This window comes from Callorhinchus milii, unplaced genomic scaffold (genome assembly GCF_018977255.1).
Source record: "Callorhinchus milii isolate IMCB2004 unplaced genomic scaffold, IMCB_Cmil_1.0 Scaffold14, whole genome shotgun sequence".
NCBI lineage: Eukaryota > Metazoa > Chordata > Chondrichthyes > Chimaeriformes > Callorhinchidae > Callorhinchus > Callorhinchus milii.
This window is the reverse complement of record NW_024704755.1, coordinates 4,010,103-4,035,356: the sequence shown is the minus strand read 5'-3', so window position 1 is coordinate 4,035,356 and position 25,254 is coordinate 4,010,103. Positions and strand designations below refer to the sequence as shown.

Below are 25,254 nucleotides of genomic sequence, written 5' to 3'. Positions count from 1 at the left end.
TTCGGCATTTGCAAGGTTATTATTTTGTTAGAGGTTTACTTTGACGAAATATTCGAGGGCACAAGCCTTATTTATTGTTCATTGTGAGCGGCGGTAAAACCGGTCCCGTCTGTTTCAGGCGAGAGAGAGATGGTCACACCTGAGGTGCAGAAGATGCTGAAGTTGGCTGAGCAGTGCTTGGGACGGATCAAAACCACAGCCACCAAACTGGGTGGGTATTTACAGCTAAAACATTGGTGCGTTTGTTCTCAAGGAATGGAGCAGTGTCAATGTCACAGATAGAGTTACAATGACCTCCTGGGGTTACTCTGAGTGTGTGAGAGAGGAGAGAGAGAGATTCAGGAAACCTTCAAACAGCGGCTTACTGGGGCTTTCGGGAACGATTCACGGCGGGGGGGGCATTTGGGAAATTTTCCAAACAGCCAGTCCACCCCGGCCTTTAAACTTTTAAGTGTTTGCCTCGTCACAGGAAAAGCGGAAACTAAAGCTGCAGTGAGCCAGGCCGTCAAGCCTTCGTACACCCCAACCCACCGCAGGGTGGTCTCTGACGGGGGCGGCACAAACAAGTCGTTTCTAACTCCGGATGTCTTTCAAAAACTGCAGCTGCCAGAAACGTTAACAACTAAAAGGTAAGGACGAGCCGGTGGAATTTGAACAAAAAGATTCGAGTTATTGAAGAATTAGCGCGACTCTTGGTTTTGTAAATCCAACTGAATGTGGATTAAGATCAATCTGTGCATATTTTGTCATAATCTATACATTCACATTGTCAATGTACCATCACTTTGTGCTGTGACAAGCCAAGAGGTTTTATATCCAAACCATTCGGCTATATGTTCTCTTTTCTCTTGCCCCCCCCCCCCCACCTTCGGAAAGGATCTTCATGGACTTAAGAGTGATTCATGATTTCTGAAAATCAGACCTCAAGTATTAAAACTTTCTCTAATGCAGAGAACTCACCCCACTGGAAGAAGCTTCGAGACAGAATCAGAAACTGAAGGCAGCGTACGAGGCGAGGATGGCGCGGCTGAACCCGAACCAGAGCTCGCAGAAAACCTCACTGGTGAGTGTTACACACACAATCCAATCATCTGTGGTGGAGATGAGGAACGTAAGAAAGAGGTTCTTTTAAAATATTCAAGCTCTGCATTAAATTCATTCGTTGTTCAGTGACATCCTACAGCGGGCAGTGGATCAAGACAGACACAAAAACGGCCTTGAGTTAGTCTTTTATATCATGTTGACAATGTGTATTTTAGTGCAGGGTCTCTCAAACAGATTTGAGATTTTGCTAAATCAATCACTGGCAACTGGAATATGTCAGATAAAATATGTAGGCTTTTATTTTGTTCATTACTGTCTAAATCCCTTACTGTCCAGCGCCTTGGGATGTCCTCCCGACATGAAAGGCGCTATACAAATGTAATATTGTATTATTCCTGTGTATTATCTCATTTCTTGGATACAGAACTATTTTCAAACACCTTTCAGTTTCAGTATATGATCACTGTAATCACTGAGTTCATCAATACCTGTCTGTGCTGATATTAGTAATTACACTGGCAAGAATAAATACATCCCTGACCTTAAAGATCAATTCATTATGACAATTCTGGCAGGAGAAGACAATTAATCTATCGACTTAACCCACCAACTTCCCACAAGATTCCTTCAGTACAATATATCCCATTGTTCCTTCATTATATCTATTTCTAAATCTAATTATCCAGAGACTATCTGTCTCTTATAAGTTGTTCCGAGACCTTTATGTGTCCAGAACTAAAAATGGACATTAGACCTCGTGTCTGAACTGATGATGAGGCGTGTTTAATTTAATTTTATGTAGTTTTACATTTGATGTTAACATTACATTATTTCTCAACCCCCATCGTTTTACTTCTGAAGCCAGAAATATGGCAAATGGCATTTGTTTAAAAAGACCAGTTACCCATTAAATTGCTCAGCTGTTTCAAGCTACAAATGTTTGTAGTTAACGTGGGGAAGATTAGTGGTTGGGTTTGTCCTAAAGTTTTAAGGGTCAATTAGCCTCTGCTTAGAGTAAAAGCAGTTTATCAGCTATCATTCACTCAATCCCAATAAATAAATTAGAGTTTATTGATGCTGGTGATAGGCTACCAGTCATTCCAACTTAGTTCTTGAAATAGTTAAAGCACTTGGTTGATTCAGGCTGCTGGAGGAGGATTTTTTTTTAAACTTACTTTCTATGTGGTTATTAACTGAAATGGCTGTTTGTCCGGTATTTGTTTTTCGTGATCATTGGAATAGATTGAAAATGTTCTTTCAGGTATGGTGATGATATCAACTGAGTGTTGCAGCCTTGGGTTTTAGGGCATTGTAGAATGGGGCCTTTCTTTGGGGCTGAATGTTGTTTGGTAGTGCCATTTGCATTTTGGTTTAGTTTTAGATGACTGTTCCTATTAATAATAATAATATTAATCCTTATTTATTATAGTGCCTTCTCACATCTTTGAAATGGCTCAAAGCACTTCACAGGATATGTAATGTGAATTGACTGTAGTTTGTGGGCCAAGCGCGGTAGCTAATTGCGTACAGCAGTAGACGCATTTTCAAAGAGATGAGCAGTAAAAGTTCAACATGTTAGTTAGAATTAGGAGTATGAGATCCTGGCTCAACAGGTTCAATAAATCAATTGAAATCTGGTATGAGAGAAATTTATAATGAATATCGTATGAACAAAAGAGCGTAAGAAAAGTATAATTGCCATCTGGCTAACCACTACCTCGTGTGAGATATTTCTCTCTGATGTGCATTGGGCCCCACTGGAGTTCCTCTGGTGGGTTAGAGTCCCCTCGGGTCCTGACCCAACTGTACAGCGCCTTGGGACGTCCTCCCGACGTGAAAGGCGCTTTATAAATGGAATCTTGTTGTTGTTGTTGTTGCTCCTGACTTGCTATCACATTTACTGTGTGGTGCTGCTGAATTTAGGGCTGACATCAATACCTAGACTTAAGATAATCTGAGCAGAGCAGATGCTTATGAAAAATAGGGTGTGTCTGGGATTACATTACAAGGTACTTGTTATATTGAGGTTTGGTATTAAAATATGGCTTTCTTACTGCATGATTAATTCAGTCCATCAGCCTTGTCTTTTCACCAGTGAATGTTGTCTGATCTTTTGATCTGTTAATCTCCTCCTTGTTAAATGTTCTGTTGACATTAGTGTTGTCTGCCTGAGAAACAATAACAAGACAGTAGTTTTAAATGTCGCAGCTGTACCATGGCGCTGGTTTGATTTTGTTGCAATTATGAATATTTATTTCCTGAATAAACATTGATTTTTTTTCCCCCAAAAAAAGTAGAATTTTCTTGTTCTTTTTGTCCCCAGACATTGTCTCTTCAGCGACAAATGATGGAGAACCTGATTATTGCCAAGGCCAGGCAGGCAGCGGTATCCTTTTGCGGGCTGCTATGTGGTGATCTTTCAATGATCGTAAATACATTTTACGGTCACGGGTTGATCTGAGTTTGTTTCGGGTTTAATCTATTAGATTGTCTCTCTTATCTACATCCAGATGTTCACACTGAAACACCAGTGTTTTAAAAAGACTATTTAAATTGAATGTGAAAACTATAAATAGGAGGTTTCATTGGGTCTTGTTGCTGGCTGGTTGTAATAGAAATCTACTGTATATCAATTGCTGAAATATTGGTAGTTCTTAAAAAGAGAAGAAAGTTTGTCCTGCTGTCCAAAGCTATAAACGACCAAATAAAATGTTGTTCATTTGCTTCATGGCTCTTTGTGAGACATTGCTGTGCACAAATTGGCTGCCACATTCACCTACAAAAGTCACCAGACATTACAGTAAATACTGTGAAGCCTTTTGAGGTGTCCTCTCAACATGAACAGCTCAATATTGAATGCAAGAATTATTATTAGTATTTAATTCCATCTCCTGTGTTAAATCTACCATAACGTTCTTGCACATTTGTTGACTTATTCTCTGTCGTCATGCCTGAATAGACAATGAAAAGCCAAAGAAACAGCAAACATGAATTTCAAAGTACTCGCTGCACATTTATTCTTGCCTTAATTGATCCAATGGTGGCCTCAATAGATTCAGAAAGTGTCGCCTTCACAGAAATTGAAAATGTTTCCACTATTGCATTTAACCTGGAAATTAGATATTTTCCTACTCGGTGGAAACAGATCTGAGATGTGCAGATATTTGCATAAAGGCAATGTGCTTCAAAGAATAAGATCTTTAAGATGGATAGTAAAATCTCTTGTAATGTAGTTGAGATTTGATAAATATAGTTTATGTAGTTGAGAATTAATAAATTGTAAAGGAGGATTTTCATTGAGAGCGCAAGGGGTTAAGTTAAATGTCTGAGACCCGCTTTTACCTTGCTCTGCAATGGAGAGGGTTTCAGCGCTGGATATAGAAACCCGATCTGATGTGTAAACATTTCCATTTCATTCGCGTCTCCACGCTGTTCAAATGCACCTGGAAAGAGCAATGCACGGTCTGGGAATGAGCATTTTCAACCTTCTAGAGTCTATGTAGTTTGATGTTTTTAACTATTGGATCCTACAAATTTTTTTCAAATCCTGTTTTTGTGGATAAAGTTTTAAGTTGCCAGACCAGCCAGCAGTTGCACATTTACAGATAGCCGTTGTCCATAACCGAGCACTGTACAGCTGCAGAGAAAGATGGAAGAGCGACGACTGAGACTGCAAGAAGAAGCCAACAGGTGATGGCCTTTAAACAATGATACTGATGGTCTTTTAACAGCCTGTGCGATTCCTCCTTTTTCTCTTGATAGCTTGAGAATCTAATGTAGTTTGTGTTTCGGTTAGACGATTTGAGTCCTTGAATTTATTATGTAAACCTATTTTATTATGGATAACCTGATGATGATAATAATAATACTTGCATTTGATATAGCGCCTTATCACATTTTCGAGACTCCTCAGAGCGCTTCATGGAATAAACTGTAAAGTGAATTCACTGTATATTTGTGGGTAAAATAGGATCTAATTTGCGAACCAGATTCATTGTGTTAATTACAGTTTTCTGCTTGTGATGGTTTGCATACTTTGTAAGCGGCGTATTTTGAATCCCAAATCGGCTACATCTGAAAAGTAGCTGGTCATGTCACTTTTTTCCCTAGTCACTCTTCATTCCAGAAGTTGCAGTGAACTCAACCAGTCTGATATTGTATCATTGCAAAGAATTGAAATTGGTAGCAGGGAAGGAGGAAGTATTGCACGGTTAACTGACCAAATTGTTTAATGTGGCTTTCCTTCTGCTATTCATGTTGATTGAGCTACTCGTGGGATAAAGCACAATTTCTAGAACGATGCCTGTGTGCGATTTTTTTTTCCAACCATATATAAGTTCATACAGAGTAACTGCATGGTCTCGTGTCTTTGGTTCCATTTTAAGGCGATTTTCAACTAATGCAACACTAACTCCTGAGGAAGAAGAGCAGAGAAATGTATACGCAAGCATCTTGGAGTTTGAGCAGGATCATGTAAGCACCACAAAGAAATGGCTCATTCTGTTCACACGTCTGAAAAGGTTTTGCATTTCATCCCTCGTGTTCCTTTTGGTACATATTTACTCTATGTATTCAGTGGGAAGCTTGCTAGATCGTACTCTCAACGATAAATATAATAGCTCTCTAGGTGCTTTTTAACTGGTTGAACTCCAGCAGTACCCCCAACACACACTCTGGAGTCCTCCAAGCCTTGGCTCTCGCTAACCAATGCTTACTATGCTCTGGAACTGGCTAAGCAGAGTGCTTCCCTCCAGGGGGAGATTCCATTCCTGAAACAAGGACATTTCTATGTGTAGGGCATGCATTTGTGAAATGCTCAGACCGGTTTAGATATTCTTAATCACAATGACAGGTTTCTGCATGTGTTGGACACCCAGTTTACCCCCCCAAAGTGCTGCTTTTAGCAGAAAATGTTAAAAGTATTTAAGAATAGTAATATATATTAATATGCAACCTTGGCAGTCATGAGGTTATTACTCATAATTCAAAAATTCTGCTTTCAGACCAGTGAGTTATCCCTCTGGGAATTATTGAATTAAAGACTTATAAACGTATTAAGTTAATACCGTAACTTAATATTTGGCAAAAGAAAGTTCTCAGTATTGTACACTTGCAGCAGAAATGAAACCAATTAATTCTAATAAATAAAACCACTAGCAGCAATTATACTAAAAGTTTTCTTACGTCTTTTGGTTTGCAGGAGTGGCCCAAACAATGGAAATTGAAACTAAAATCTCAGCCGAATGATCTGATTTTGGTGGGTGGCCTTGTGTCCCAAATACTGAGGTACAGACATTTGTGACAAATATAAATGCAAATGTATTTGAAATGTTGTTTGTTACACTGTAATGTAGAGGCAAGTATCCCACAAATGGTTCAGTTGGTTAAAGCCATTTATTCAGTCAATTCACTTCACAGTATATTCTGTGAAGCACTTTGAGACGTCTGGAAGACGTGATAAGTCACTGTATCAAATGCAAGTATTTGGTACAGTGCCCTATCACATCTTCAAGACGTCTCTCCAAAGTGCTTCACGGAATATACTATAAAGTGAATTGAATGTATAAAGTGTGGGTGAAACGTGGCAACCGAACTGCGCACAGCAATTGGCACATGAGTTTCACCCACAAAATATACATAATTCGGAGGTCAGAGTAAAGACCTTGACGTGAGAATAATGCTGTGAAATCGTGAGCTTAAATTAAGAAAGTATTCACCCTCACCAAACTGTTCTGGGAGTTAGTTTAACATTGGTTTATCTCTTACTGCAGCTGTCCAGAACATCCGATTTCCCAGCTACTAAAGAAACTGCAGTGCAGGATCTACAGCAAGCTCTATCCCATTGTGAATACACATTTCTCTGATCAAGTTGCCTTAACAGAACCAAATGCAGGTACTGGGTTATATCCGGCCCAAAGCCAGTGTTTGCTGAACACAGATGTGAAGTCATCACTCCACAAGGGAAGCAGGTTAAAGTCTTCCAAGAGTGCATGTTGTTTGGGATCTGTTCAAGACCACGTTAAAAACAATAGTGTTCGATTGAGACATAGCTCCTCTGTTACATCGGTGGTGTCCGTTGAAGATCACAATGCAAACACTGATGCTTGGGATCCCAAAGCACCTGGTTCAAACATAATGAAACCGAGCTGTTCAACCAAGGATTTTGCCCCAAATCAAGCGAGTGAGAAAAACAGTCCTTTCGAAGATCTGGAACAGGACATGATGAAGTTTGAGCTACAACCGGGAAGCATTGCAGACAACATGAATCTCGCTGTAAACAGCGGGCAACAGATTCTCGAAACGGAAGACATGCAACTGCAAGATCACTTGAAGAATATTGTAAAGGATGTGCACAACTCGATAGGTAAACAGTCGTCTTGAACTAGTAAGTGGACGGTTATGTAAAGAACAAGATGACCCCTTTGTTTCTTGGAGTAAGAAATGTCCACTTGCGTTTCTTTTCCTCCGCGCCCCACCCCCCCCGGCCCCTTGCGTAAATGTACAAACATGTGAGACAGACAGTGTGTTGATCAGAATGGACTACATTCAGCTGCTTGCAAAGTTTTCATTTATAGCTGCTTTACCAGCAGAGGGTGCAGTCTCCCTTCACTGACACCAAGTACATTTCATCTGCTCTGCGGACTCCAGCACCCCAGTTATATACTGAACCTGGTTTCAGTTACTGCATTGTGACTCCCTTCACATTCTTATTTTTCAGACCGATTGCTGACCTTGTGCATTCTGGCTTTTGAGCCTCTCGACAGCGCGACTGGAAAAGACCAATGTTTGGCCAGCATTGAGGAGACTTTTTTTCAGCCCATCTGGATGTTCCTGTTAGCTCTGTTTAGGTATTGTATTACCATTATCTGCACACAGATCGTTAATTTTTTTGGCCTTTTTCAACACCTTCAATGTCTGGATTATAATTACTGGAGTGCAACCAGTCATCCAATACATGGGTTGAAGCACAGACCTTGTTTTGAAGCGATTGGAGATTCAGTTTCTCTCTGTTGTGGAGAAACTCTCCTGTATGTTGAGAGACAATAAGATGTCAACGCCAATAGCCACTGCCATTGACATTCGTAAGCTCTCCTCTTCCAACTTGGCACCTGTATAAACTTGTGGAGAAGTGGGGCTAGGCAAGGTTTAGCAAATTTGCATTTGCTGACGTGGGAAGTTAAGCAAAGCATATGCAAGTGCAATAATCCACTTTTATTAGAAGCTGTTCTCCATAGTAGTATGCAGGTGGCAGATGGGTCATTGCGTGGTGGTTGGGGCACCAGTGGGTGTCAACTATAACTTTATGACCATCTTAAATTCCCATTAAAGTTTGTCAGTGTTGACTTTGGCTTCCCGCGTGTCATGTTGCACTAGCAAAACTTGTGTACGTTGCTGGGAAAGCAGGTTTTGATTTTTATATTTTGCTGCAGGAAGGTAAACCATTCGAGGGAAATGGCTCTCGACAAAAGCCTGAAACTGTACAGAACGGCTGGCCCAGCAGATGTTGGTGTTTCCGATAAACTTTTCCCCCACAAATCCACTCCCTCCATTGGTTCTTACCCTTATGAAATAGCTGTACAGGAGCTAAGATCAATAAGTAAAGAATTCTGTCCACAAAAAAAGCTGGAATGTATTGGTAAGTTGATTTTTTATTTCATGAGTCCCAACTCTTACACAGGTTACAACCTCCTAATATACAGAATGACACCTGGGCTTATTTTAAATGTAGAATTATACATATAATCTTAGAATTATAGCCTCCTTCTTTGCTGAAATAACTATACCATTGCCCCCCCACACCCAATCTGGTATAATTTTTTTTCAAGTGTTGATTCTTTCTTGTATTCCATGATCAAACCTGCTTCAATGGACTTGTGGTAACGTGTTCTGTATCCAATTAAACATTTCTTATAATTTGAGTTTGTTACCTTATTCATTAACCAGCGAATGTATTCCTTTATCTCTTCCCTTTTGAATGCTTCTCTGTTTCAGTGAATGCCACCCTTGTCTTTTTTTTTCTTTAAGCCTTTGATCATAACTATATCCTCACATTTGAATGACTCACTTATTGTTTGTTACAGCAAGTTATGATTTTTGTACTTTGATTTAAGAGGTGGATTAAACCCAAAAGTCCTGTTGAATCATAACCCTGTCCAGCATAATGTACCATTGTCCTTAATCTGCTTGTTCTTTATTAGCAGATATCAAATATACAATTTTTATGCATTAATCACAATTTCCTCTTGAATGCAAACCTAAGGATCCATATCTTATTCCATTATCTGTTTTCTCTTGTTCCTCCTTCCCAAAAGCCACTATCGTTTACTGTCTATCTCTCACCATAGTTAGTGCTTTGCAATAACCCAGAATCGCTGTGATTCACCAGACATCCCACTAAGGACAGGAGTCTTAGCAATAGAGTGGACAGCAACAGTAACTTTTGTGGAGCGGGAAGCAAGTTAAAGGCCACAGTAGATTTACGTTCATTAAGTAATTCCCATCACTATGAGGAGTAATTTGATGTGCAAATTGATAGTGCTTCCTTTTCTCCATTCCTCCCAATCCCACCAGCATGTGCTAAAATCATTGGGAGTTTTTCTCAGCAAACATAATATCAATTAATAATTTGTAATTCAGATTATTTTGTTCCTATAGTACGAACACTGCGTCTAATCTGTGATTGTGCTGAACAGTACTGCGGTTCCAGACAGTCTGGGGCCCTCATTGTTTCTGCAATGTAAGTACTGTACTGTGTGTTAGCATTTTAACACGGGTGAATGTTGTGCATTTATGTGAAGCACTCATTTATTTAATCATAACAATTTCTGTACCAGTTATTTCAAAAAGTCCTGCAGTAGACCATGACATTTTTGTTTTGGTGGGCGGTGTTTGTTGTCCAGGACACTGGGAGAAAATCCCTTTTTTCGAATTGCGCTATGGGATCTTAACGTCTCATCCAAAGGATGGCACTTCCAAGAATGCAACACCCCCCAGCACTGCATTGGAGTATCAGCTTAGACTATGTGATTAGTCCTGACGTGGGGCTTGAAACTCACAAGCTTCTGACAATTGTACAGGAAAAGCAAACATTTAAGCTATGTGGTTAATAAGGCACTGCTCACTTCCTGCTAAATGTGAACATAAATCTGATTTATAATCCCTCCAAAACCAAAAAAACAATAATAAATTGGTCATTTTCAATCTACGACTGTTTGTGGGACATTGCTGTGCGCAATTGGCTGCCGCGTTCGCCCACAAATATACAGTCAATTCACTTTACAGTGTGTTCTGTGAAGCGCTTTGGGACGTCCTCCTGACGTGAAAAGCGCTATATCAAATGCAAGGATTATTATTATTATTATTATTATTTGCATATTTCTTCCTTACCTAGGTGCATCTGAAAGACATTTAAATAAATTTAACAACTCATCTTGTTTATGGGAAATTTGACGCAGAGCTTGCCTGCACAGTGTTCCATTTTACATTCAGTTTTAATTATTTATGAGATCATTATTGACTGATTCTGTCCTGCAAACATCAGCTACATCTAGGCTATGCTCCACTGTTTTTTAAATACAAGTTTGAATGGTCTGAAATTGATTACCAGTCTCACATACCCAATATCTTTGCAAGCACAATAATCCCATTATAGAATTCAACTAGGAATCCTACAAATACTCTTTCTCTTTATTGAATTAAGTATTTCACTTTGCTATGTGAAGCAGCATTGTAATGATTTTTTGGGGAGGAAGGTAAGAGAGATTGGCGCTTGATGGCTCACAAAATTGGTATTGTTTCTACTAACTAAATACTGCTATTTCAGATATTCATTGCGCAGATGGGTTCCTTTTCAGATCACGGGGGATAGCTGATCGCTTCAAACAGAATTTCTTTGGAGCAATCTACATGACTCTTTAATTGATTGAGATGAAATGGATAGCTCAGAAAAATCCTGTTGTGGCAGCTGTATAACATTATAATTCTTTTGTATATTCCCAATTTAACCAGGTTCAGCTGGAGAGAGGGTAGATTGAGAATGGATGTTTCCCCAACTCTGACCCTGGTGCATGGCACCAAAAAATTGCCAGAGATTATCCAAGCACATCAGTTGGAGCTTTTACTTGAACAGTTGGTTCATTTAGCAATTGGTGCTTAACTCTCCAATTGGACTTTTTCAAAGGATTACATTCATCTGACAATTTGGAGATTTTTGTGTTGTATTCTGTGTTGCCTACAGGGCCAAAATACTTTGGGTTATGAATGGCACAATAGAAATGCACTAATCCACTTGTCTTAGTGTATTTGATAGGTGAGCTACGTGATAAGTGCTTACTGTAAGAACTGTCTTTGGGCTAAGTGTTGCCGAGCAAGCTGGTTTCAATTTCCGTCATTTTAGTTGATCCTTTGCAGATTTTTTTTGCCAAACAATAACTGATTTCACATAATCGCTACTTCTACAAGCTATGTCTCTTCACAGATTCCCTACGTGGTGAAAATTTCTCTTTTGAGTGCTCAGCTCATTTTGGAATTTAATAGTGAAGGCCATAAATAATCTTAAATCATGCTTGTTTGCATTTGTTTTTTTCAATTTCTCCACATGTATGTTTTTTTTCATGTGGAATTCTGTGCAGTATACATGAACCCTAGAGCTCACTGTTGCCAAATTCACTAACACAGATGCATACAAATGACAGTTAAAATCTGTGGCTGTGCAAGTATAAGTTTACAATACAAAATTACATTTGTACAGTGCCTTTCAGATCAGGACATTCCCAAGGAGCTGGAAAGTTTAGTGGGTTTTAGAATATGATTGGGGCAAAAATACAAAATTAGGTAGCCAAGTTATTTTAAATTAAACAAAAAGAATGTGGCAAATGAATGGTAATTGCGCAACCTGTATCAAATTTCAGTGTTGAACTCAACTGAAAGCGAAGTTGGCAAGCAGCATTAGTGTGAATTTAACACCTACTCAATACACAACCTGAGACCTGGTGATTTTCTATTTTGGAAAAGTATTTGCATAAAACCATTGCAGATCATACAAAACCCAAGGTATGTTGCTGTTGCAATCTGAGGTGAATTTTGTCTTTTTGTCACAGTCTTTTTGTCAGATCCCTAAAATTCTGATTGTGCTACTGTAGTAACATTGACTGTGCAGGTCAGGTATAAATAAAATTTGACTGGATCATAATAATCCTTGCATTTGATATAGCATCTCATCACGTCTTCAAAACGTCTCAAAACACTTCACAGAATATATTGTAAAGTGAATTGACTGTATATTTTGTGAGCAAAACGCAGCAGCCAATTGCGCACACCAGTGTCTCAGGTACAGGAAGTATCATGCCTTGGAGTGAAGGAATTGGTAAGCTTGAGGTGAGCTGATTAAACTTTGATTCTACAGAATAAATTAATCTTATAACTGTAGGTACGGTGCTTATTTTGATGATGGAAGATGGTAGGAGTTGACAGTTTGGCAGGATGAGATCCACTTTCTTCTTAAACTACCTCAAGATGGGGATGAAATTTGACACTCCCAAGCCTACAATGAATCTTTGGCTGCATTTTGAACTGCAAGCTATGTAAAAGGAACAGACAGGATATGTGCATTCCCACTGGAACCAAGTTTATGTTATTGATATAGATATTTGCAATTCATTGAACCCATTGTGGAGGTGGCACTTGTGTATTTAAGGTTCCCAGTCTAATTTCAGTAGCTATTGTATTTCCTTATTATTTATTAAATAAAGGTTAGTTGTTTTCCTAGCATCATTTAAGTTTGTGAGAACACTTGAAGGAAATGTTCTGCAATGGGGAATGTTGAGCTGATTGAAGTGCTTGGATTATCTCATCTCCTAATGCACCTGTGCTTCACTTCATCCTCTCGCTGCATGTCTGAATACTTTATAACCGTGGAGGAAAATGAGAAAAATATTGAATTGCCTCTGTGTAAGAGTTGACTTGATATTGCTTCAGGGTATAAACAAACCTCTACTTGCTTAATGCTCTGAAAATGGGAGTGTGCGTGAGTACTAACTAACCACAACTTACAATAGAAATCTAAAACCTTCACACTCTGTCACGCAAAGCTAATGTTTGCGTTGTTTTTCAATGTTTGCTTACCAAATATCCATGCTTGCAGATCTAAATACTGTGACAGCAGCCTTAATTGTTATTAGTGATGATCAGATTGCTTGGCACAGTGTTCCTGTTGCAGAAGCCTAAGCAGCCTTGTGGGCCAGTTACTATATGCCTAAGGAGTAAACCTGTGAGCGTCTGAAAGCAGAATAGTTCCTGTAAATATACACATCACACAATTGTGTGCAGGGGAGAGTTAAGCAGTGCTTGCCTTTCAGAAGACACAATTTCTGTTCTTCACCCAAAGAAATTGACGGGTGTTCAAGCAATCTTGTACCTGATCCTTAAGACATTGATGGGTTGACTCCTTACATGTTCAATTTGCATCTTAATCTGAATGAGATCTGCCACCTCTGATTTCAGAGCTTGGATGTCCTGACCAATGATTGCTTTTTGAGTAAAGTCATTTAAATCTGCCATTGCAATATGAAGTTCCTCTCTCCCAAAGAGATTCTGTCAAATGCTTTCACTTCCTCCTCGCTACGTAAAGTAGATTATAATTTCAACATCCATTCTGCATTAGCCAGTGAGAAATCCATGTTCATGGGGCATGTGAGTAGCTTGACGTTCTTTATTTTTTCGTACCTCCAAAAGAAGTATTCCAAGTTGTCCCAACAATAAGCTGATGTTAACCAATCTTGTGTAGTCCTGAACATGAAGCAGATTTCTTATGGAAAAGGCTCATTTCAAAAACTTACAAGAAATCAATAAGAATTCAAGACTGGTGCTCGGGCTTTGGAAAATTAACAAGTTCAATGTTTAGTGCTGCTCCACTGTTTATGTGCCATGTTTATTTGTACTAATCCTTATATTCAAGTTTTGTTCTGATCTTTCTCATTTTCCTCTTACAGTGGAGCTGATGATCTGCTCCCCATACTGTCTTATGTGGTGCTGAAGAGTAACTTAACCCAGCTGGTATCGGAGTGCGCAGCACTGGAAGAATTTATTCATGAAGGGTAAGAATTTAGATTGAGCTATTTTTGCGCTACCTTTTTAAAAAGTCAAATATTTTCTTTATTGACCTCAATCAAACAACATTGAATTTGTATTTTTTTNGCAATCTTGAACAAATAATTCTAACAAAGTACTACAGAATCTCTTTATTTATATAGCATTTTAGAGCAAGCAGAATTTAGCAAATTATTGATTTCAGCCTTGACTTTGAAGTCGATTTTCTGTGCTTCTTAAAAGAAATTTTAAGGAAAAAACATCCTCAACATTAAGGCTGTACTTCAGAATCTGCCAAATTCTGGATGAATAGATTAAATCTAAGATTATGTGGAATTTCTCCCCATTCATTGCCTGGCTTTCTTGATGAGCTTGTTTGCAATCTGTGGAGCTCTGTGCAATTGAATTTTACCAACTTAAATAATTCCATGTACAACAGTGAGGGCAGTTGGTTGAACCTAATATGCTACAGTTGTGGAAAATTTATAGGTTCAGCGAGTCTTCAGGGTGTGGCTGACCTTTGCAATTTTCTGTTAACTTGTTCTGGATTTAATATCTCCCTGTGTCCTGGCCAACGATCTCCCAGATAAAAACAGTCACTTGTTTCATGGCTGTTTGTGGGTAATTGCTATGCACAATTGTGCTGCCACATTTGCCTACAAATGCACAGTCACTTTGTGAAAGGCGCTATACCACACACAAGGACTATATTATTATAATACATTGTATTTGGAGTTGGATAATTCCTAAACTTGAGCCTATTGCTAAAGTTATGCGAAGAATGAATCAGTGTCATTAATAAATTGGAAGAAAAATGACTTGTCTTGAATTAATTCATAAGGTCATGTGATGTCAGCTGTAGTTTTCATTTCTTTGTTATGCTGTCATTTCGAAGACAACTTAATTCTTAAGCATTTTGAGCCCCAACATCTGTAGTTCATCACCTCTCAAACGGAAGAAATGTTAATTCTTCCTGATGTGCCACTTTTTTCACAGAGGGGCATTGATCTCGAGGACTAGTACAGAGGATTCTGACTGAGATTTCTCTTTCCTCTCTCAGCCAAACCACATTGGTAGAAATGTTATCCGGGCTGGTCAGCCTGGATAACATTTTACCAAAAAGGTCAAAACTGTCCTTTTTTTTTAATATGTGCACAATCTTGGCCAATTGCTCTTTTGTTTCTTGATTAGATCTGTTCAGGGTCTGCTATTTCTGAAATTAACTTAGCAACTACTTCTTGAGGTTTGGAAGAAGCTGGAGTTTTGTGTTCAACTTGTGTTGTAAACAGACTTACTCAGCGATGAACCACTTCTTGGGCAGGATAAATTTTGGCACTGAAACCGTGCTTATCGTCAGAGGATTAGAGAAACCATTGGATCTCTTTTGGAATGTGACTTGTATGCAGATCTGAATTGTTTAACTTGAGTTTGTTCTTTTTAAAAAAAAAATGAATCTCAACTCGGTGATTCAGTTGATTTATGGTTTCCCTGTGGAATGTAATGCATTTTGTCAGGGAATGAGCCACCCAGAGTGAGTTGTTTTCTCGGGAGATTCTTTTACTTTGTCACTTACTGCTCTCTTCCCTTCACCTGTCTTTTCTAACTAACCAGTAGCAAATATATTGAAAAACTTAGCGCCAAATCCCATGATATGGAAGTGTATCTTTGCAGACTAAGTGCAATTCAGTTACAATTGCTAAAATGTTTGTCACAGGACACTAGGTTTAAGTTGTTGAACACCATATTCTTAAGACTGATGTAGACTTGCTTTTTTTAGAAAAAAAATCAAACTGACGGTAAAAATATGAATCTCAAAATGGATCTAAATTAACTTTGACTTGCTCTTTCAATTCAATCATGTGCAATGTTAATGTACTTTTTCTTCTTTCAGGTATTTAATTGGTGAAGAAGGTTACTGCCTTACATCTATGCAGAGCGCTCTTTTGTATGTGGAATCTTTGTCCAAAGAATAAATAATATATTTAAATACATCTCATACTCCCCCACATGTCTATAAAAGTGGCTTCTTCTAAAGCAGATTTAGTTTTGTGCATTAAATTCTTTGGCTAAAGCACTTTTGTTTTTTCACCATTAATATAAAATCATTTGGAAAACAACCAATCTAAGGACTGCTCGTGGTAAAATGATATCCTCGCGCACACTCTATCTTTACTGTATATATGACTGGTATAGGGTAAATTATATTATTTCTGTTTGAGGGAAATAGTAGAAGATTGCATGAGAGATCAAGAGGATATAACATTAAACTTAAGTCACAGAACTGTTTCACACTGGAGAACGCATTTACTGAACTCCGCACTACCACAGTCGGCTGTACTGCTATTTCTATGAAGCCAATTTTGTCAATGGATAATATCTTTCAATATTTTTATTAATCTTTATTTAAGCCTCAATACTCAAAGACTTGTTCTTAAGAAGATTTTAATTTACTACGTTTATTTAGCTGGAGTATTATATATTTTTGTATATATTTCATTCTGAATTATTTAGAGGGAAAATAAATAACTAATATTAATTTAAACTTGTCATCTTCCAGCTGCCTGTCTTCCTAATGCTATTTGAAAAATCTTTAAATTTCCAGTTTACAAGATGGAAGGAATGTGCATTGCTTATTACCGCTATTACTTTGCATGGTTTTTCTGCCCAGCCTAGGCGCGAAGATATGGTCACTCAAGTGATTCAAGCAGACTTAGTTGACTTTAGCTTGGATAGCTTCTGGAACTATGTTAGTTACTTACTCTTTTAATGTTGGCAGCTGTGCTGTGGTTTCAATGCAATTTGTTGTTATGGATTTGTTATAGTTTTTATAAAGTCTTGGGGCTGCAAGGAGTAGCCTTTCAACTCCTAATTTTTCGTCTGGTCTTACCTTAAATTCCGTGTTGTGACATGTGCGCACATACACAGGAGAAAAAAGCTTTGCTTCATTAGTCCATTTGCTTAAAAGTCAGCAGCAGTGGTTAATTCATTCATTGTGTTGAAACTGATTGAAATGATTGTGTTAAAAGGCTCTAATAGTTAAAATTGGACTACGTTGATGTAATTTTTTTGAAAGTTTGATCGAAGCAAATCAGGTTTTCCTCGACTAACTAATACATTATTGGACTTCTAGACATGAGCATTCAGACAAACTTTTATTGTGGATTCTGAAATGTAAATTGCAGTGGACAAAGCTGAGAAATGATATTAACATGTCTTCCAAAATGTCATTAACTGCTTGGAAAAGCACTTTACTGTTCACAAGGTATGTGTTGGCTCAGGGAGTGGAGAGCTTGCTCGTAGCTTTGCTGTCCTTCAGCTGTTATTCATTCAAAGTGTGAGGGTTTTTTAGGGGTGGAGTGAAGAAAGCTGATATTGACATATACAATAGATTGAGATCAGAGAGTGGTATTAAAATAGTAATAGTATCTGAGTGATTCTTTTTCGCTCCTTTTTTTTCCCCGCTTTTTCTCCTCCTCCCCCATCAAAGGAAGCTTCTGTATGAGTTGTGTAAATCCCATGATAAATGAGTGAGGATGCAGGAACCTAATTTAACCTTTTTTGCAAAAATGTATGTAACTAAAAAACGCAATGGCTGAATACTTTATATTTATCTGGTGTACATGTTTGGAACTTGGTCCTCAAGAGAAGTTATTTGGGTCATCCAATTGAAGTTATTTTTCAATGAAAATAATTGGGTGGATGTCCATCTATTTTAGACTGCTGATTTTAATGGAATTACTAGTCCTCAGTGCATGATTTGCCAGATGAAATTTACTGATGTTCTCTCTCCTTGACTTGCTTTTGGCATAGGAATGCTATTAAGAGACACTGCTCACAATAATGTACATCTTAAAAAGACACTGACTGGGTGGAGAAAATCACTGGTAGTGAACACTGACCCACTACACACGTTCCAACATTCCTAAGAATGGCCTCAAGCAAGACATTGATTGAAATTGGAGCCCTCGGCAAAATACATTGAATGGCACTATTTTTAAGTTAGGAACAAGAGGGAAGAAAAATATTGAAGCCAATTTAAGTGGTCTGAAATCAACTTGTGCCAATATAACAGCAACTTTGTGGCTGGTGTACAAATATGTTATCAGATCAATGACTCAGATTTGACAATGCACAGATGCAAAATTCAGAAGTAATTTTAGATTCTCCCATTAGTGGAGTTTATATTGGAGAAACTTTACAGGAACAAATGTGTATGATTGTTCAAATTTTTAAATGGAATGTTACCTTTCAGTCTACCTCTGGTCTGAGACGGTAAACTTCCCCTAATTCTGGGAAGAACACTAGGAAGAGATAGAGCTGTGACAATATTTTATTTGGAACGGATTCTTACTCAAAGCCCAACTTTTAAACTGGTTGAAATTTTCTGTGATTCCCTTTGATGGCAATAACATTCAAGGCTTCTGATTCAAAATGAGCCACGGAAGATGAAAAATGGCTATTGCTTTACTTTTACTAAATGTATCCATCACTTTTGCATATTTATCTTATATTTGATGATTTCATCAAGTTTCTCAATTACAATAATATAGTCATTGTTACAACAGTCTGCAATTTGCCCAAAAGTCTTTTGTGTCTTCTAGGTATCTTATGGGGAAAAAAATGTAGATTCTCACAAGGGAAAAAGGGGGGAATTCTGTACACTGGGGATATATGTGAAGTAAACTGTGAGGATGGAATTATTTAATTCTGTGCAATTTCAATGTATTGTATCTTCAAATAACATTTGTAACATATTCACTTTACAGCATTAACAATGAAATTAATTTATGTGCTACTCTGTATGAATGCAGAATATAATTTTTCTGGCTGAATTGTGTGTTCACTTGTTTAAATATTTGTACTGTGAATATATTAAGCAGATGCATCTGGAATTATTGTGATCGTACATTTTAAAAATAAAATTAAAAGATGTGGTGGAAAAAGTATGCCTCGACAATATTCTTGAGTTTAAGTGTTATTCTAAAACCATTTATTTTACTCCAATTGTGTCACTGAGACAAACATTATCCTTAGTATTTTAATAATAACAAGTGCTTGAGGTGTTGGCCTGTATCAGTTGGTCGCACTCTTGCCTCTGATTCACAAAGTTGCAAGTTTAGGCCACATTGGGACTGAACTCACAGTACACTCTTACATGGTTAGGGAACTTGGTTCATGCTGGATCCAAGTAAGCATTGCTTTGCGTTGAGCTGACGAATGTAGGGTTATCATCTGGTTCTTGAAATTAAATGCTCACACCTGCTGTGAGATAAATGACCAAGAATGGTGTGAGGCAGGGGAGAGGGAATGAGAGAGAGAGAGAGAGCACATTTGAAATGTTTTTTGCCTCAGCAGAAAGAACCTCCTGTGGTATTTAAGGCTTCTATTTGATCTCGTAGAATTGAAAATTGCCCCCCCCCTCCCCCGTAAACTAATGCAGAATCAGTGCACAGAGGGTTGAATTCTGAGAAGCTATTTTAAACATCAATTCAGCTGAGGGTGCTGTCCTCAAATCGTTAACAGAACCTATTATTCGGGCACGATGCTGACTGGATCAGACGGCTGCGAGTGTGCGTGATTACTGCAAGCGTGTCCATTGACAAGCAGGCAAGCTGGACTGCCAGAATGCCATCAACAATGGAACAAACATGCCACCCTACATCATGCACAGGAGACTGAGTAAGAGAAAAACATTCGCAAACTGTTTCCCACAAATGCTTCAAACCCTTTTATCCCCTATGGGTACCTTTAGCTCAAGGAGGATTTAACTAGCATAGTTGTGAACTTTTAGTGTTTTTGAAACGCATCTACTTTATTCACTGCATTGAATTTATCATGCATATCGTTCAATCTGACAAAGGATATAAAAATGATTAAAATGTGCTTATTTTGATTTGTTTGTCTATTTTGCCAAATCATTTGTTTAAAGGGAAAACAAAATCCAGGAAATAAGTTTTATTACAGGTAAATACTTAAAATATTGGAGTGAGGTAGCTGTTGACAGAGAATAGCAGAGATGTAATCTTATTTCCTGCAAATGATGACTTCATATTTGTTGAAATATTTTCCATAGTTATATGGGAAAACATTACCATAGGTCACTGGACAGATTTTTGGTGTAAGTAAATATTATTGTTGAATGTTATATTGAATTGGATGCGCACCAGGGTTCATTGTTTGTATAAATTGACATCTGAAAGAAAGCTATCGTGCCTTGTATTGTGCCATAATTTAACTTGTGATATTATTTGAACATTTGCTCTCCATCTGGACAATAGCAGACACCTGGCAGTGATTCCAGTCTGCAAACAAACACCAAGTAAGAGACCTAAGCTAAAGAACTTTAGAAACATCAACTGGATGACAGAATTTAAGGACACCTTTGAACAGGCTCAAAAAAAAATCAGGCAAGGTTGCTGTCCCCAATCAATAAACAACAACAAATTACATTTCTATAGTGCCTTTCACGTCGGGAGGTTATCTCAAGGCACTGGATAGTCAAGGATTTGGACCCCAGGAGGGTAGGAGGGTGACCGAAGGCGTGGTTAAAGTGTCTTGAGATGGGCCTTGAAGGAGGCAAGGGAGGGAGCGAGGTTGAGGGATTGGGATGGAGTTCCCAAGGGTAGGGACAAAAAAGCTGAGTGATTGCTACTGTAAAGTGGATGTGTAGGCGTTAGGTATCAGGATCAGGCTTGGTTGCGATGCCTGCCAGCACTCGCTCACACGTGAAGAGTAAACTTTGATGAGGTACCAGAGGGCACTTGGCGATGATAGAACCACACCCTAGCTACAGTCATTACTCTTTAGGAGAAGGCTTAATCTTCTAATAATCTCATCTGAATCGTGGATCAGAAGTTTACAGATTTTGAAAGAAAAATGAAAAGTTGAAATTGCATGTGCAAAAGCTTTATTTAACAAAAAAAAAGATTTTTTTTTTACTCTTTCCCAAGAATTTTGAGTCTTTTTAGGGGATTTTTCCAAACACACATTTGAGAGTCTTGCATTACATTAAGTTTCAAAGAATTTCTCTTACCATAAACGAACAAACCTCAAGATCAGTCAATCTGCGAAAAAAGACAGAAACTCCCCCTCACCCCAGTACTGCAGTGCCTTTCTTGTGTTTACTGTGACCACTTCTCGAGGGGAAGCTGTGAAGTGGGCATTGGTAATGCTTCAGATAGGCCTCAGCCTATTAGGGCTTTGCCCTATGAGAACACGTCTATTTCTCCAATTTTTTATTGAATTACTGTGGACTTGCCTGACTAAGTCTCTTCACAGCCGCTTTTTACTCCTTTTTTACATCTTGCCAATTGCGCACAGCAGTGTCACACAAACAGTTGTGGATTGAGTGACTAAATATTTTTTTAAAATGTTGATGAGATTATTACCCCTGGAAAAGCGATCCGCCAATCAACTAACAACCGAGTTCCTCCTTACTGCTCGGTATACAGGTGTGTGGGGTAAGGAAATGTGCCCTGTGTTTTGCCTAACTCTGCCCTGCAATCAAACCTAGGTCCTCTCACTTGCAAGGCGAGTGCTCTAACCATGAAGCTACGGGACTCCACAAAGTACTGAAAGGGGAGAGAAAACTAATAAAACTGAAGATTAAAACAGAATTATAAAAACAACTGGTGACGACTTATTAGAAACCTCAATATCTTGGAGCACACACAGATTGAAGCTGGTTCAGCCTACGATTCAGACAGGAATGAGGGACAATCTGAGAGTGTCTCACCCTCTGTGGACTGAAATGGGTTTGGTAAAGGGTGGCATATTGAATATTTAAGTACAGGAACTCAATGATTGTCTATTGTTCTTTACAGTAGCGATGTTTTTATTTTTCTGCCTATAGTGTAAATGCTCTCTCTTCCACATACCCCTCCCCCCTTTCCAGGAATCCATAACAACACAACAACAACAACAAAATGACATTTATAGAGCGCCTTTCAGGTCGGGAGGACTTCCCTAAGCGCTGAACAGTCAAATGTCGGGGCCCGAGCATGGGGGAGAGATGGTATAGGGGTGAGGGAAGGCAGAGAGGTGGGAGGGAGACCAAAGGCATGGTCGAAGAGAAAGGTCTTGAGCCGACCTTGAAGGAGGCAAGGGAGGAAGCGCTGCGAAGGGACCGTGGGATGGAGTTCCAGAGCGTAGAGGCAGAGTGGCTGAAAGCCCGGCCACCGATGGTCGAGCGGGTCGGGCGGGAGACAGGGAGAAGGCCGGAGCCCGATGAACGGAGGGAGCGGGCAGGCTCGTAGGGAGTCAGCAGGTTAGAGAGGTAGGAGGGGGCAAGGCCATGGATGGCCTTAAATGTAAGGACGAGTATCTTGAACTCGATCCTCTGGGGATGGGGAGCCAGTGGAGTCGGGTGAGGGTGGGAGTGATGGGACGCAGAGCAATCTGTTATTGATGTTTTCAATGTTGAGTCACTAGCATGTAACCCCTCCTGCTGACATTGCAATTGTCTCTTTTGAGGACATAAATTTTGACATTTTTGACCTGATTTAGGTCTACATGTTTCCTGAGCTCTGTACAACTCTTCAGCTGGCTTTCTGTGCTATGCCATCCATGGAGCATTCAGTGACGAAGGCACCATAATAACTTCCTTATACTTCAGGAAACATCTTATAAAGTTTTTTATAAATCAGGGATAAATACACACACAGCCATAATGAACAAGTGCAAATGTCCACTTCCATGCCCGACAGTGTCATAGTCTGTAAAGAACAGAATTGCTGTGTTAGAGGTTGATGAGGGTTGTTGTTTGTGTGACAACTACATGGCTATTTGGGTGCAGAATCCCTAGTGGAAAGTAACTTGCTGGCCTCTTGTCGATATGAGATGGTTCTGTCACTACACTGAACCAGTGAATGTTTAAGGTCTAGATGCAATATTTCAGACTTGCTTCCTGTTCTTCAGATTTATGGAGCTCTCTGGCATTCAAACAACAGCTCTTTGATGAGTTTTCCGATAAGATTTGTGGTGAGTCTTTTCAACATTAAGTCAACTTAATCTCTTCAGCTCCAAAGACACTATGTCTTTTGTCCACACGTTCCCAAGCTGTCTGTATCTGCCTGGCAGGCAATTTGCTCATACAACTGTTTATGTTGTAGTTAAGAGAAATGATCTAAATATCACCTTAAAATTATAAGAACTTTGGAATGAGAAAAGGCAGAAAACCCTGTGAATATTATTGGTGCAAAGCAATAGTACAGTGGAATTTCAGGAACATGATGGATTTGATTTGATGCTTCAAATCGATTGTGTATGGGGGGCGGGGGTGAAATTTTCCAAACACACGATCACATGTTCCAAAAACGTGAAGCTGACGCAGGTCACAAGAATAAAAAGCGAAATAAAGAAGTTAATAATCAAAGTGAATATCGGCCTGAGGGATAAAATCGTTGTTATTGACTTATCTATTTTATATCTCGTACTTGTGCTGTCAGAATTGCATTCTGAAAGGCTTTAAAAATATAACATTGACAGCTGTCGTGGGCAGCAATGAAATGAATCAGAAAAAGAACCAGTAGTCTTACAACAGGGCTAAAGATCTTACTACTGGCTCAAACAAATTACATTTTAAATGCAGTGTAAATACCAGCCACAAATTAATAAATCATTTGAGAGGCAGATAGACATTTTCTGTCTGTAGAGCTCTGCAGCAGCTAAACACCAGATGCATGGTGATGGTCTTCCAATGGCTTCTGTTTTGCACCTTCCCCAGATGTCTTGGCTGCGAATCACAATGCCAAGTGTTGGGAAATGTGGGCATGAGCACCTGTGGAACAACCTCACTAACTACCAGGTCATAGTTGGCAGAAATACATTTGTGATTGACGGCCAACTAGTCATTTAATTCAAGTAACTTCTTGTTCAGGTCACAGTTAGACATGATTCAACTTCAGCTGTACGTGGCAATGTGCTTGACAAGTGTTTTGCATTACATTTTAGTAAGAAAATTCTCTTGCATCGAACTAGCAGGCTCACAACAAACAGGAACAAAATCTACTTGCCTAAAATCCATCATTTGAATTTGTTTCTACTTTTCTTAGTGCTCAAAAACTGATGTTCCGGGGGAGGGGAATGTTTTTGCCATTAGTCACTGGGATTTGATACGATTATATCCTTATGGTTCTTGTGTTAAGTCGTGTCTTCAAGATGTGCTTTGCTGTAATATTTGTGTTCAGACATTTGAAGTACTATTTGAATAATGTGTAAAAAAATATGTGTGGGTCCATATTGTTGAGATGGATGCCAGGCAAGTGGGTTCTGTAGAGCTGCTTCAGGCAGGCACCTGCGTTCGAGAAATCCCATTGGGATCAATCACTGACCGGTACAATCACGAGAAAAGTCCTGCTGTGAATGTCACAAGGGTTGGAACTGATGCTAGTCTCTGGGTGAACATCCCTCACATCTGGATAAATAAGGGTAAAATAATCTAAGTCAGACGTGATCTTTATCCTCTGATTGTTTGCAATTATTTCATATCTCGTGAGTCGGACTTTCTCCAACAGATGATTTCAAAACAAATTTCATATTGTTTGAATTATTTTGCTTTGAAATGCACGCAACAGTCAGGTTAGGCTTAGTGGCTGTGAGAGGTGACATTATCTTGGCTCAAAGCACAAAGTCAACACCAGTGGAGAGACTGAGCTGTTTTTCTGTTACAATCCTGTACAAGTCATTCATTTTACTTGGGATTCCCTTCTACTGACTTATTTGTAGCTCTATAGCCATGAAATAATAGTGTATTAGCCTGGCTCAGTGGTAGCAGTCTCACCGCTGGATCAGAAGGTTATGGGTTTAAGACCCACATTTTAATGGATGAAAGGAAAATCTTTGAACAAGCCATGCCATTTTCTCTTCATAGTATGAAATATGCAATGCAGAGGACAGTAGGATAAACCCTTACACAAAAAACATTTGGAATTTCTGTCATCACTTTTTTGTACAGTTTTTCCAAAGTTTTTTGCCCTTCATTTTCACACGGACTTCTCTCTTACACCCTCCTGTAACAATGTGGTTCTGTGGCTGGCCACGAGAAGCTAGGAAATTCACACTGGACAATCACAAAGTGGTTGATAACTTATCATTTCATCACATTTTAGGTTCCATAAACAATTG

General features: G+C 38.9%; 1 protein-coding gene across 6 annotated transcripts in view; it reads left to right on the top strand.

Annotated features, from left to right (window-relative positions):
* Positions 1-19,052, top strand: part of vps9d1 (VPS9 domain containing 1) — a 21,213-nt gene extending 2,161 nt beyond the window's left edge. For 3 of the 6 annotated variants that reach the window (XM_007889282.2, XM_007889280.2, XM_042340354.1), the window contains 14 exons: positions 119-211; positions 470-629; positions 952-1,063; positions 3,368-3,430; positions 4,682-4,734; positions 5,430-5,517; positions 6,245-6,330; positions 6,816-7,408; positions 7,763-7,892; positions 8,475-8,680; positions 9,700-9,781; positions 14,034-14,138; positions 16,022-16,075; positions 17,941-19,052. In XM_007889282.2, the coding sequence (XP_007887473.1) occupies positions 119-211; positions 470-629; positions 952-1,063; positions 3,368-3,430; positions 4,682-4,734; positions 5,430-5,517; positions 6,245-6,330; positions 6,816-7,408; positions 7,763-7,892; positions 8,475-8,680; positions 9,700-9,781; positions 14,034-14,138; positions 16,022-16,075; positions 17,941-17,971 (1,856 nt within the window). In that variant the 3' untranslated portion in view covers positions 17,972-19,052. Of the gene's footprint in view, positions 1-118; positions 212-469; positions 630-951; positions 1,064-3,367; positions 3,431-4,681; positions 4,735-5,429; positions 5,518-6,244; positions 6,331-6,815; positions 7,409-7,762; positions 7,893-8,474; positions 8,681-9,699; positions 9,782-14,033; positions 14,139-16,021 lie in introns of all 6 variants that reach the window. The other 3 variants (XM_042340357.1, XM_042340355.1, XM_042340356.1) reach the window with 2 other exon arrangements.
* The last annotated feature ends 6,202 nt before the right edge of the window (positions 19,053-25,254 follow it).